Raw genomic sequence first — 14,083 nt, forward strand, 5'->3', positions numbered from 1 at the left:
TGGGGCGCCGGCGCCACGCCGAGCGGAAGCCGAACCGTTACTGCAGCCTGGTGACGGCGCGCACCATTAGCAACCGCGCGCCCCTCCCCCGCCTCACGTCGCACCCTTTATTTACGCCACCTTTATTAGGCTCGGGCAGAGATCGGCTCCGCACCACCAGAGAGCGCCCTTTTCTCTGAATCAGCAGGGCCCAAGCCTCCCTTCTTCCTGCAAAGACAACCACCACCTCCCGCCAGGCCCCTGTTACCCTCTCACAGGAAGGCAGGATTTGGGCTGCAGACCTGGGTGGCAGGGACTCCAGCAGCCCAGGGGTGGGGGGATCCGAGGGTTAAGGGAGTGGCGGGGTGGGGGTGGGGGGTGGGGAACAGGGGAGGCAGAGCTTCCCAAGGACGCCACAGGGCCTGGCATCCCGGGAAATTCAAAAGTGCTAGTTCAGTTCTGGCAATCTGAACTCTTCCTCCTCAAAGCTGAAATCAGAGAGATATTCTTCCTCCCCTTGGCCACACTGCTTCCAAGAAAAGTAGCTGACCTGCAAAATGAACACCAGTTAGGGTGGCGGAGAGGGGAACACACTTTGGAGTTAGTTATTCCAAAATGTTGCCATTTCCTCTAAACTCTCAGTATCCATATCTGATTATTAATTCACCACTCTATTAGATAGGGGCTACCACTGAATCAGTGATGACTCCAAAATTTCTATAGGAGAGGTTGTAGGGGGTGAGCAATTCATTTTGGGAAAGAGGGTCTGAAACCAACTGAACAGCCCTCTACATTGGCATGGGAAAACTCGACCCCCCCACCCCCACCCCACCATGGCTCAACACAGCCATTAATCTAGAAAAAGTAACAATGCCACTTTTCAGAGGTCTACCCTGTGTGCACACATGGAGAAGACATGTAGGATGTTAAAGTCAGCATGTTAAATAATTTTCTTGAAATACTGTAACTGGCACCCAGTTTACTACCTCCTTCACAGCCCTTTATAATCTATTTTATTTTAGTCCTTGTTTATTATCTGGCACAACCTCTAGCATGTAAACTCCAAGAGAAAAGGGGCTTCATCTTAGACTTCTTAAAGCCCAAACTTGGATAAATTTGAAGTTTCCTTGACTGGTTTGATCTAAATTGGATTAAAATAATTATTTTGCACAGAGAAAACTTCAAATACTTTTTCAGAGTATAATCACCTTTTCTTTCTCTACTTTCTTCCCTTCAAATCAAACTTTGCAACTTTGGGGTGAGTTAGTCAGAAATCTAGCCCCAAATTAAATTCTCAATGACACAAAACACATTTTTTGCTCCCTTTTTAAAAAAAAAAACAGTCTATATGTAGTACATTAATATTTTCTTTTAGAAATTACTTTGGTAACTTAATCCCTAATTCAGGGCAACCATATAATTGGTTCACAGAAAGGTTCTTCAGCAAAATATTTCACACAAGATGTATATGAGATGCTGAGATCTGGGTAATACATCTTACTTGAAAGGCATAATGGTTTTCAAATGCTGTAGCATAATCACACTTAAGGCCATAGTTACTTTGTTCCCAAATCCCTGGGATCTTGCTTGAGGGGAGTTCTAAAAAGTCTGTCTCTTCTCCTGTGTCCACAACTGTAGGCGTACTCTGATGGTCTCCAATCCTGCTCTCCAAATTTCAAATAAGGGCTCAGAGCCAAGGGCCAGGACCTCAGGAAAAGCCCCAGAAATTCCCTGCACTCAAAAGCAGCTTCAGAGGTTCACATTTTCCTAAGGATGACAGAGCTGACTGTACATGCCAGTCTTCCAAATCCTGCTGGCTGTTTTGAATTATGGCTTTTATCTCCACATACTTGAATTAAATCCTGTAGTTCCTCTTCAGTTCTGGCATCTGTGATCTCTTCACAGGGTCTATATGTCACAGCTATTTTACCACTTTCTGAAACAGTTATTAAAGATCAATTCAGAATTTTTCTTGTTTTAAAATTTCCTGTATACAATGGTAGCACCCAATAATTCCACATTCTTTTGATTTCTAAAAGCAGAAAATAAGAGCATTTTCCTAGAAGTTCCCTCATCTCACACTTTAGTTTTTATCATAACTATTTGTGAAAAAATATATATGATGTATCAACTTTGGTTCAAAAAATTTTATGATCTTAGAGATAGGAATTAAGGAATAATGACATAGGAAGTAAAAACTGTGGAAACAAAACTGTTCGATCATAATACGATTAAATAGTAAGGCATTAGGTGGGGGTCAAAGAGAGTTCAAACCTGGGATAGAGACCATTGGACCACAGTAGATACTTCATATTAGAGGCAAGGCAAGTGTCTACTCCCTGGGAACCAAAATTCCAGCAGATACAATGAACAAAGCTTTGGGGCGGGGGGAGAGAGAGCGCGAGCATTTCAACACTTTATTGGCAGAAACTGGCCCATGTACCTTATAGACAATACATCTTCCCTCAAGGCAAACTAGAGCCACAAGGCTTTCTGGTCTCAGGAGTTTTGAGTGTGTACAAGGGATACGTTAGCACATTAGGGAGAAGTAAACAACCCAGACATGTAGTTTGGTTCTTAAAGGTTGTTACTCAGAGTTGACAGCTGATGGAGATTCTACCCGATGATCAGGAAAGTCAACCTTCACTGGAAGGGCTGCCCAAGCTGGAAGGCTGAGAACAATCCAGGGTCAACCCCTTCAAGTAAATAAGGTCTCTGACAACTTAGCTAGGATTTCTCAGTCTCTAAGCCTGCAGGGCTGTGAAGCAGGGCAGCAGTTCTGTTCAGAACTCTCTACTAATCATAATGTTTCCTTTGGGCACAGCCCGTACATTCACACCACTGTAGAACTCAATAGGGAACATAATCAATGCTATTCAATAGTATGACCATTTTCAAGGCTCACAAAAACGTAGCTGATTATTACAGAAGAATCATTTTCTCCCAATATGTCAGTGCCAGAAATGAAAACTGAAACGGAACTGATTCCAAAAACATAATCTAATAAACTCTCCAACAGGAAAACAATGATAATAATGGTAGTTAACATATTTTGTCTGCTTACCATGTTCTAGGCATAGTTCTAAGCTTTTTACATTCATCGCCTCATTTACTCCTACAATATCCACCATGACGTAAGCTGAATTACTAACCATATTTTGCAGATAAAGAAATTGCAGCTTAGAGATATTAAATACCTTCAAATCTCTCTGGCTATAAAACCTCAAATTGCATAAAAAAATCTAAGAGACAGAGTTAGGACTCAAACACAGGGGTCCAAAGCTTGTAATCACTATACTATTCTGTATGATAGGCAAGCAATCAAGAAAGAACTGGATCAAACACTTACGTTCAGTGGGAACTGAGGCAAGTCAATCTACAGCTATATACTGGGGAAAATAATATTTGCTGTCATTTTTCTCACAAATGCCACAAAGAACAAATTTGAGACCACTGCTGTGACAGCATTTGGTGAATGAAATATAGAGTGTTTCAGATATCCATTATTTTCATTCAATTGACTTTTCCAAATGAGTGTATTTGCTCATTGAAACTGAGGTACTGCGAGGACAATCAAGAAAGTCTTACCTAAAACCACAATCAACAGTTTCTGGAATGCATCTGACATAGCCTTCTGAATAGCAAGCTTCTGGGTTTTCTTCCTTTTCATAAGGAATGATAATGGTCCTAAATCCAACCAAAACAAACGGATTTAAAATGCCTATCTGAATGATAATTGATTTTTATGTTATATTTAAAAATTAAAATGTATCCACGATTCTTAGATCATAATCTTAGTGATTAAGGGCAGGCACAACACAACGGTATGACTGAATGGCTCTGTTGTAGGTATATCCTGGCAGGGCACATTTTTACTGCCCCAATCTATTCCAGAAGTTCCTGACGTACTAGAAGGGAGATACAATCCAAGAATATGGCACAAATCTCACAACACTCACAGATTTCAAACGGACAAGCTGAAACTACACTCCTACAGACCCTACTCTCCTGTGCATCACACAGTGGGAAAGGTTCAGTGGTGGTGCAGGTGATGTGGCCTTTCCCTGAGCATCACCCACGAGAGCCTACCCCACTTCATTTGCTGACAGCCCTGCCTCTGACATAAAACCCTAAGCCTGAGAGCCATGGATCCTTGGAAAAAACTCAGTACCAATCGGAATACCCTTTGTAGGTCTATATTTAACTCTTTTTCCACTTGAGTCCCTCTATAGGAGGCAAAGGACTGAACGTTCACACAAGAGTTTATTTAAATCTTTAGGTGATGGTTTTGCTGGGATAACTGAAGGCTACAAGAGTCCTGTATTTGAAGGACTATTTTAGCACAAAGAAAATTCTTGACCAAAAATGGGAAAAACATTATTTCCCTCTTGTTAAGCTTCTTGGCAGGAAGTCAGCTCTAAAATTGTAAAGTTAAAGGTTCTGTCAGGTATTGCCTAAGATAAAAACCTGTATTGGAAGGCAGAAAAACTCTGCCAAGGGCTTTAATAGCTTAGCAAGGGGAGGGCTTGAAGATGTACCCAAAAAGATAAGTTTTAGAAAGAAAGAAAAAAAAAAAGGGATTCCCGCTGTTCCCCCCAACCCCCATCCCCGCCCCGAAACAGACCTTCCTCCAGCTTATCCAAAGGCTCCTCGGCCACACCAACTCCAGGACTTCTGCACTCATAGGAGGGCAACACCACCTCTAAAGCACAGAGGAACTTGAGGCTTCGCTTCTGAGGTGGTGATATTGTGGCATTTTCATTTTCCCTCTCTTCAAGGTCAGAAAGATCCTGAAGCTGTCGGGATTTTGAATTAAAAGTCCTTCCTAGGATCTCAATGTAGACTTCAAAGTGTTTTGTTATTAGAAAAAAAACTAAACCCCAGCAATCCCAGCTAACAGTTGAGGTGTCCTACAGCTTCAAAATCAAGTAAGACTTGCAAACGAATTACTAGATACAGACAACTATTTTTTATTATATACCATACAAACACTAGAGAAAATTATGGACACCACCACCCAAGTTGATGAGATTATTATTAATTTTAGGTGGCAGGCCAATGCTCAGATACTTCCACTTAGAGGTCGCTCACATTTCCTCCCCACAACCCAGTTCTATTCTTCTCTCTGAGGCCTAGGATTTCAATGTTGAAAAGAGTTTGGTTAGTCAAAGAAAATCTACAAAGTGTACCTTGATGATCCTTTTTGACCATCCATTGAAACCAAAGTAGTAATTTGCCAATTCCTGGCATCGGGAGCTGTTTAGGGGAAGGGACTGATGTTGAACCGCCTTATGTCTGGTGCCGAGACAAACCTAGAGACATAAGAGATAGACGTAAAAATATCACAACCTGCCATAGAGACTTATTTTGGATACCCCTGAGATTTATCAATACCAATTTTAAAGAGTGGTGTGAAGATTAAATAGGATACAACACTTTAAGCAATGAGTTCATAGGAAGCCCTAAATAAATATTATTTATTATTTTTAAGCCACAGTACATTTCTGCATTATTTCCAGGGCCCCTGATTAATCAGAAGGTTTCCCTGACCTCTGGCGGTGAAAGTAATAACGAAAGCAACTAAGGAAGCCCTGCAGAAGCAAATTATAGGGTATGGGTAAGCAAAGGATATAAATTGTTTTAGTTGTCCCATTCCATAGCTCCTGTTTGAGAATACGACCTGAAGAGCAGATAAGATGGACCTGCCACAGAGGTAGGACCTTAATCTGCAGCACCCCCCTCCCCAAGTTACTAACTCCTGTTAGAAGAGGGACTACACATACCTCTGTAAACTTTATAAGCAACTAAAACAGAGGGTCATCTGCATTAACAAGCTTCATTGAGAATGCAAATGTCTCCAGTGTTAACTCTCTAAATAGCTTATGCATTACTGTGGATTTCTTACACCGCTTGTTCTTTCTTAAATGTCTATTTCAATTTTAAACAGGGTATAGTATAAAATAAATTCATAAAAATTCAAATAATACAAATAAAGTCAAAGCATTTTTAATTCTTTATTGATTTGTTTGTGCATCTTCTTCTATCACTAGTTTATAAGCTCTTTAAGTGCTTGAAGGAACCATATCTTATTCTTGTCTCATTCCTAGAACCAAGCACAGTTCTTGGCATATAATAGGGAATTGATGGTCTGTTGATTGAGCGAATGAATGAAAGAAATGAGTAAATAAGAAAATGAAATTACTTTCTCCACCTGAAGCTGCCTGCTGGGAAGGAGAAATGAAGATTAATTTTTAAATGTTGAGTGAGGCAGGGGAGGTGAGCCTGTATGGTGAGTCACAGCGGAGCTGTTCTGAACAACTAGGAAGCTTCAGAAGGGCTCTGAGCCCCTGGGTAGTAGGGACAGTGGTCACCTCGGATAACCTTAGCACCGTTCTTTCTGGCAACCATTTTCCTTCATGCTACTGAAAAAACCTCTCTCAGATGCCTGAGGCCTTTCCTTGATTTTACTTTAAGACGCTATTCTCTTTTCTGTATTTATAAAAGGCAAAAAGACAGGAACTATGTGTACTTGCCAAAGTATAAAGAACATGTAATTAAACTAGATAACAATTTTGGGGGCAGCTGGTAGTAACCCAAGGCTCTGTGTTAAATAAAGATATCTAATATGAATTCCCTCTCCTCTCAACTATGTATTGACTTATAGAACATTTCCTGCATCACTCTATCAGTGATGTGCTTTATGCTGTGAAAATCTCAAAACCTAAAGCTTCTGAAATGGTTTTAATGTCCAATGAGAGAAAAAAACCTCATAACTCACATCTGATGCCAAGTAACTGTATCACAGTCTTTCCCGTACCATCTGTAATATCTGAGTGGCTATGTGAAATGGTCCCAGACTAGAAGCAGGCAGATCATAGTCTGCAAATTAAAGGATGTCTGACAGGTAATCACAGGTAGTGGAGCCAGGGTTGAAGAGGGTGTTGAACAGGGTACAGAATTGGAAGTGGTATACCTGGAGTCACATCTGAGGAGAGTTCTCAGATTCAGTCAAGGTTAAATCAATGAGGAAAGGAATATGGGTAAGAATAGGCAGCAAGGTCAGCAGGACACAGCCAGATCAAGAAGCCAATCAGAGAAGGCTTATGAAGACACAATTATAAAGTGAAAGCTTCGGGAAATCTAAGCCTCACTCTTATTCAGAGGAATTGAGATGGTCCTTGAAAAAGGAACAGTGGTTGAATTAAGGCACAAAATAAAATATAATTCTGGGGCTCTGGAAAAGTAAAATTGGACGGCATGTTAGTATGGAATAAGTTTTCTATAATGCATTAAAGAATGTTTTGTTTTCCGAGAAGTGAAAGGAATTCTGAATAGGCAGTTTGAGAGTGATGATGATGAAGTATCCTTAACGTTACAACTGACAAAAGAGTTTGTCAAGCTCACATTTTAAATCCACATAAAAGTAAATATAAGCAAGACTCTTCTAGGGAAGATTTTTAAAATTCAGAGGCAGCATAAAATGACAAGGGGTTTAACATGGGCAAGATTCGGTTTGACCTCAAACTTCCACAGTTATTGTCATGAACTTTAAGTAAGTCACTTAACCATCCTGAGTTCAGGTTTCTTCATCTAAAAAAAACAATGGGGGACAGGAGGATCAGAGTAGCAATGCATCTGAAAGCATTCTGTAAACCAAAGAGCTGCACAAATGCTAGCCTATTATCGAATTCAGCACTTCATCCCAGTGGAGCTAGGAATTCCCTCTTTGGACCCACCTTCACTGGAGATTTCTGAAAAAGCTGCTTCTGGTCGCATGCCATTTGGGCTCTGTGGGCATCTTTTGCTGAATAAAACTTGATAACGGCATAGAAACCAGGACCGGCCACTGCAGCGTTTGGGAAGACTCGGACCGAATACACAAGGCCAAACTGGGAGAACACTGCGAACAGAGAACGCTGTGGTGTGGTCCCACGCCAGGTAAGTGCATGAAATGTCATGGCCAGGAAACAAAACTGCCCGTTCCCTTCTATTCCCCAAACCCTTCTCCACAGGCAACTGGGGAGAGGGTGCGACTCAAAACACTTCTCATTTCATGGACAAGTTTTCCTCTGAAATCTGAAGATTCAAGAAGCATTAGAAGGCAATACGTGCTGGCTGTTGAGAGTCACCTCTCAGAAATCTGCTGGGGCTAGATGACAGCGGAGGTCCCCTCTGGAACAAAGGGTCCTTAGCGGAGACTACAAGGCGGGTGAGGTGCTAAAGCTGGACTCTGGGACTCCCAGTCACCAGGGGGCGGCTTTCTCCATCCTTCCGTCCACCCTCCACCCTCCACCGAGGCCCGGCTCACATGCAAGGCCTCGGCCGTGGGTCCAGAGCTCAGCTCCCACACCAGCAAGGTTTTGTCACTCTCGGTGGGAACCGCAAAATGCACCAACTCCGCCATCCTATCATCACTGCGCGTGCGCGGCTAAGGCTCACGCCTCACTGCGCCTGCGCAAGGCGCGCCCGCGCTTTTTAAAAAGGGGCGCATGCGAGGGGCGGGGCCCTCCGGGGGGGTGGGGCGAGGGCGGCGTGAGACAGCCTCTTCTCTCCTCCGGCTCTAGTTCCCGCTTCTGAAGCCCCACTGCCCCAATGTCGTAGAATTTAGTGTATTTTCAGGGTAGAGTCCAAAGGGTGAGTTTACAGGATCGAAGGATGCGGACCTCTTTATAGCAGCCCGCTTCCTCTGCACTCCTGGAGAAGACTTAGAGTACTAGTAGTGAGTAGTTATCTACAGACCTTTGAAATTTTAGATTTCCTGACTCTGTGTGGGAAAGACTAGTGAAGACGCAATCCTTTGACTTGAGTGTTTTCATGAATTTTAGATACACAAATCACGGTATAACTCATTAAGTCATGAACACTCTAGCATGAACTCCTTAAAAAGAATTCCCTGACTTTCCTACATGATTCTGGTGAATTGTGTATGTGTGCTCGTGGCGGGGAGGCGGGATGTTGGGAAGCAGAGTGAGGAGAGATAAATTTGGAAAAATCAAAGAGTGTGTCCAAGTAGGGCACCAACATGGGAGCTCATGGTGCCTGAGAAGGGCTGTTCTAGGCGCCCTAATAGTCGGCTGTTTCGCGGAGTAACGCACGGAGAGGGAAAGTGGGTCCTAAAGATCCTTATTTCAATTCTAGAATGTCAGAGCGGGAAGGAACCTTACAAAATAGGTCCTCTGAGGTTTCTAAACAATAGTCTTCAGACCCTTGCTGGTCTATGATGAAGTTTTCATCAGTCCTCGGCAAAACGAGAAAAGGACAGTATAATCAGTTAAAAAATGTTTTTTCATAAAACAAAATCTATTCCAATTTATTATCCTACAAGTATGATCTTCCTTCAATTTTGATGCTAAAAATTGTTTTATGAAGAGATGCTAATAGAGGACAGTGCTTGTTTTGATTAATACTCTTGCACATTAAAATAAAATTTGGAAATCTTATCATGGTCTTTTTTTGAATTTTACTAGTCTATGAAATCCAAAAGTCTGGGAATCATAGAATAGTCAAATCTCTCATTTTATAGCTAAGGCAGTTAAGGCTCAGAAGTAAGGACGAGTGGCCCAAGAAAACCCCCCAGTTTAGTTAGACGAGGCTGATGGGGGGAGTGTGTGGGACAACCCTCCAGCTGTCCCTTTTCTGCCTTGTATGGTCCTTAAGCAGGTTCTGCTCCACATCAGCACCTTCCAAGCAAATCAGATCCTATCTAGAGAAGTCTTTATCATCTAGATTCCAGCCCATTCTTCCAAGCACCCCCCAAATCATTGGCACCTGGCACCCTTTCTCCACCCCACCACTACTTTCTCCACCTCAATATCCCAGACCCTTAGTCCCACCCATTATCTACTTCTGATCTTTCTCTTTTACTTCAAAAATAGTTGGCTTTGGAGGAATTACTCAGATCCTGATACTGTTTCAAATCAATAATTATAGATTTTATTTTCCATTGTATTCATTGTATGTATCCATTCGTTCTTGTATCCATTATTTGTCTGTCTCTGCTTCTCCACCTAGGCTAGGAAGAGCAATAGTTACATTTTATCTTCCTTCTTCTAGTCACAGCACATTCTGCTATAATAGGTACTCAAATATACATGGACTTAATAATGAATAAATTAACACATTCTTTGCACAAGGAATGCTTTAATAATTCCAAAAATATAGAAACTTCTTCATTGTGGTCCTCTTGGTTTGCAATGTTGGGAACCCGGGGCATGGGCCTGGATGGGAACAAGGAGGAAGCCCTAGAAAACCGTTTATTCCTGGGGCTCTTGTCAGTTTTATTTGTAAATGGGAAGGGAAGAAAATAACATGGAGGCAAGAGGAGGAAGAAATGAAGAATTTCCAGGTGAGGAGAGGAGTTCTGGGTGACTCCACAGCAGGCCTGGCCCTGTCTCATCCCAGGTGACACCCTGTCATCCAGTAGGAGAGCGGCCGGCCTGAGCAGTGCAACTTCCATTCTACCCTGTGGAGAGAAAAAGATTGCGTCTTGCTTCCTACTTAGTAGCTGCTTCTCCACACACATGACCCAGCGCTTCGTGAGTCTTCTACACATAGCAACGCCCAGAATCCCCTTCATTCCCAGCTCTCTGGTCTGTGCTCCCGTGGCCTCTCTGATTCTTCCTTTAAATTTCCCTTATCTGTAGTGTTTGCCCTCTTTCCCCATTCAGTATGCTCCCACATTTTCAAATCCTCATCTCTCTCTGAAGGGGGAGAGCACTGTTTTACAGGGCTGAGAATTAGTGAAAAAAAAAAATCCCAAGTGCAACCATTGTCTCTCCCTCCAGAAAGCATCAGCCCTAATAGTCATCAATGTCCCATCTGTTGCATAGTGTTTTTAGAGTATGCAAGACACTTAACTCCTTCCATCCTCGCAGTCACCTGTAGAGGCAGCCATTTATACTATTTATCTATCCAGTTTGAAGCTCAGAAAAAGTAACCATCCCAACATCCACCATTGGTAAGCTGACGGCTTTGGGAGTGTCTGCCCAGCTAATGAGCAACACACTCTTTATAGAAAGTGTTGCTGCCAGTTATAGAGAGCAGGCCCCGGTGGCAGCCTTGATCGTATTGCTTAATTGCTCCTATGTCTACAGCTGATTGAGGCAAGCGGGGACACGAAGCTGGGGGTCCAAGTGGAACCAATCAGATTCTCTATCCCAGGCACGTGGACTGGTACGAGCTTAGCCAGTCTCTACAGTTGCTTGGGATGTTAGCCCATAAACTTGGGGCAGCCACGATCTTCCTGTGGACTGCAGAGGGAGTAGTGAAACAAATGCACCAAGAGAAGCAGAAACCTGCCAGGGAAAGCTGGCCGACAGTTTCCAGCCCTGCTTCCATTCTCTTCTAGCTGCACCCCTTGTGTGGGCTCAGCAGACACCTTGTCCCCTCAGAATAAATCTCCCTGAGCTAGCTCAAGTTGTTCTGTTACTGCAACCAAAAGAGTTTTGTTTAATACAATATAGAGAAGAACCAGCTCCCGGGTCTTCTAAGTCGGAGTTCCAAGCCCTGCCACTTTCCACACCGTCCTAGACTGTAGACAGGGTCTAGTCCTTGCCCATTGTCCCTTCCTCTGTCACCACAACTTGCTTGGGGCTCTGCCCACTAATGTAGCCCCTCAGTGTCCTCCTCACCAGTTCTTCATCCCCCCTGCACTGGACACGATCTTTTTTGCACAGTTGACGATTGAGAGAAGATTGGGGCTCAGCAACTCTGGAAGGGAGAACGAGAACAGCTGTGAGAGCACAGAGGACGGTCCCACTGTCTGAGGCAGACCCCGGCTCCCCTTGCACAGGGGCATGCCGCCCAGGGGCTGAGTACTTCCAGATTAGGCAGGGCCTCCCTTCCAGGGGCCCATTTACACATCACTACAGTGGCTGCTCGAGGTCGGGGGTGCGGGGTGGAGCAGAGGCAGGAGGACTGACATTTGGGTCCTGGCCAGAGTAGACGGTGTTTCACTCAGATGGTGGTTGACTGACTTTGGGGGTTTCTAGAGAAAGGAAATGCCCAAACAGGCAGCACAGAGACCAGGGTAAAGTCTTGCCTAATGAGGGAGGCACTTCAGGTGAAGCGCCCGGGAACAATACTCAGAGTACGATAGAGGTGAGGGGCAGAGTGATGGAGCTGTGGAGCCTCCTGGATCAGCTCTGAGGTGGGGAGTTTGCACTTGGCCTTTGGTCAGACCATTAGCTAAAGACAATACTACTTAGTGGTTAGAGCTGAGCCCTCAGGGCCACTAGTCTGGCATGCATCACTGGTTCTATGAGCCTCAGTTGGCTCATCTGTAAAGTGGGGATCACACTAGTTTCTACTGCAAGGAAAGTTGGATGAAATGAGCTCTGCGTGTAAAGTGCTTAGTGTATAATATGCTCTCAATAAACGTTGGCTGCTGCCGCTGCTCTGCTACTACCGGCTGTGCCGAGCCTTTCTGGATCCTGCTTGAGGACACTGCAGAATCTCCTAGCTGGATGGGCACTAGGGCCATTGGTCAAACCCTCTGCTCAGTAAAGGGATTCCCTGATTCCTTGAGCCATCCCTCTGGGGGCATTCCCAGGCTGTGGTGGGAAGAGAGGTCCTGTGAGTAGAGCCTGGGATCTCTCTCACCTCTCCCACCCTGGGGCCCGGGCCAGACCTTGACAGTCCACGTGGCAAATGTTTTCCGAGTGACTCTGGTGATCGTTGCACCAGTAGTGGCTGTTGATCTGGAAGATGCCATAGTCAAAGCTGCCATCTGTATTTTCATTTACCTTTGATATGTTGAAGTTGCTTTCCACAAAAGCCAGGCACAGCCCTTAGAACAGGGAGAAGAAGGCTTTTAGAGGGGGCCAACCTGAGGGAGAATGGAGATGGAGGAGAAATGGAGATGAAGAATTGGAAGAGAGGAACAAGGCCTCAGAGGCTAGAAGGGCTCGTGGGCTAGAAACACTCATTAGCTGCTCCTTTTCTCATCTTTTGGTCCATCCACCCACCCATCAGCACAACCACTCATCAGTCCCTCTGTCCATCCGTGCTTTCTGCACTTAATGATCATCTACTGTGTGCCAGGAACTGTGCAAAGCCCAGTGAGGGACATTTAACTGTGTCAAATGAAGGTGCTGCCTTCAAGGGGCCTATAGTCCTAGAATGAAGATATGTACCTAAAAAAACCACAAAGTGAGATAAAAGGAGAAAGTGTTGTAAAACAGGTGTGCACAAATTCTGGGCCAAAGGGCAACATCTCTAGCGTAGAGTAGGATGAAGTCTTTGAGCTGGCTGTTCCCTCTGCCTGGACTGCTCTTCCCCCAGACATTGGGTGACCAGGTCCTTTACTTCATTCAGCGCTGCTCAATGTCACCTCCTCAAAGAGGCCTTCCTTGACTTCCCCTTCTAGAACAGCGTCACCGATCACTCCCCCTGCTTTATTCTTCTGCAGTGCATTTATCACCAACAGGAAGTATGTCAATGCTTCAGTTGTGTGTGTGTTTATTGCTTGTCTCCCCCACCATGTGAACACTAGGAGGGAAGGGGCTGTGTTGATGTCTATATCCTCAGCACCGTGAATAGTTCCTGGTACACAATAAGTGCTCAGTTAACAATTGCTGAATGTATGTGGAATGTTGGGAAGGCTTCTTGGAGAGGGCTGCTTTTTGAACTTGGCTTTGAAAGACGAATGAGAGAGAAAGAAAGACGGTCGCGTAGGGCGCAACCTGGAGAGGGGGAGAAATGGGGCGGGGCGAATGGCACTCACAGTCGCTCAGGGAGTAGCCCTCAAACCCATCCAAGTCCTCCTCGTGCAGCGCCTTGGCCAGGTCGCAGCGGCTGATGAGGCTGGCCTGATGTACGGCGGCGAGGCAGCTGACCAAGGACATGAGCAGCGCCCTCGGCATCTTTGGAGGGGAGAAGGTGCGGCTGAGGGCCCGTGGTTCTCAGGGTCTCACAGACTTCCTGCTGGTCTTCTCCCAGAGCCTGAGGGATCTGGAGAGAGCAGCCAAAGGTCCTCGCTCACTCACTGCTCCCCATCTGGCTCTTTCCAGTCTTTCTCCTCTCATTCATTATTTTATAAGTACTTTGTTATTACAGGAAATCTTAAACATTTACAAAAGGAGAGAGAATAGCATCATGAACCTCC

The 14,083-nt window shown here is 44.5% G+C and overlaps 2 protein-coding genes across 3 annotated transcripts; both read right to left on the bottom strand.

Annotated features, from left to right (window-relative positions):
• Window positions 1-409: 409 nt before the first annotated feature.
• RDM1 (RAD52 motif containing 1) lies at window positions 410-8,383 on the bottom strand. Of its 2 annotated transcripts, XM_004432588.3 has the most exons (7): window positions 8,288-8,383; window positions 7,716-7,895; window positions 5,169-5,291; window positions 4,604-4,775; window positions 3,568-3,666; window positions 1,830-1,915; window positions 410-529 (listed from the first exon to the last, which is right to left on the bottom strand). In XM_004432588.3, exons 1-7 carry the CDS (start codon window positions 8,381-8,383, stop codon window positions 428-430), a joined length of 858 nt encoding a protein of 285 aa, XP_004432645.1. In that variant the 3' UTR covers window positions 410-427. The 2 variants fall into 2 exon arrangements, 1 of the variants encoding a protein (XP_004432645.1); XR_015554746.1 differs by lacking the exons at window positions 410-529; window positions 4,604-4,775.
• A 1,988-nt stretch (window positions 8,384-10,371) lies between these two features.
• Window positions 10,372-13,841, bottom strand: LYZL6 (lysozyme like 6). The gene is made up of 4 exons (XM_004432592.3): window positions 13,703-13,841; window positions 12,608-12,766; window positions 11,610-11,688; window positions 10,372-10,441 (listed from the first exon to the last, which is right to left on the bottom strand). The coding sequence occupies exons 1-4, from the start codon at window positions 13,839-13,841 to the stop codon at window positions 10,372-10,374; spliced, it is 447 nt and encodes a 148-aa protein (XP_004432649.1).
• Window positions 13,842-14,083: the final 242 nt, after the last annotated feature.

The sequence above is a fragment of the Ceratotherium simum genome, chromosome 16, assembly GCF_057802395.1.
Source record: "Ceratotherium simum simum isolate JZ-2026a chromosome 16, ASM5780239v1, whole genome shotgun sequence".
NCBI lineage: Eukaryota > Metazoa > Chordata > Mammalia > Perissodactyla > Rhinocerotidae > Ceratotherium > Ceratotherium simum.

Excerpts from the sequence above, each read along its gene's own strand:
- RDM1 (XM_004432588.3), bottom strand. The coding sequence starts at position 8,383 with ATGGCGGAGTTGGTGCATTTTGCGGTTCCCACCGAGAGTGACAAAACC. Across the intron at positions 7,896-8,287 it reads CCACGGCCGAGGCCTTGCAT|CGTTCTCTGTTCGCAGTGTT; the intron begins GTGAGCCGGGCC and ends ACCACACCACAG. Across the intron at positions 4,776-5,168 it reads GGTCAAAAAGGATCATCAAG|CTTCAGGATCTTTCTGACCT; the intron begins GTACACTTTGTA and ends AAATCCCGACAG.
- LYZL6 (XM_004432592.3), bottom strand. The coding sequence starts at position 13,841 with ATGCCGAGGGCGCTGCTCATGTCCTTGGTCAGCTGCCTCGCCGCCGTA. Across the intron at positions 12,767-13,702 it reads GGGCTACTCCCTGAGCGACT|GGCTGTGCCTGGCTTTTGTG; the intron begins GTGAGTGCCATT and ends CCCTGTTCTAAG. Across the intron at positions 11,689-12,607 it reads TTGCCACGTGGACTGTCAAG|AGTTGCTGAGCCCCAATCTT; the intron begins GTCTGGCCCGGG and ends TCTCCCTTCCAG.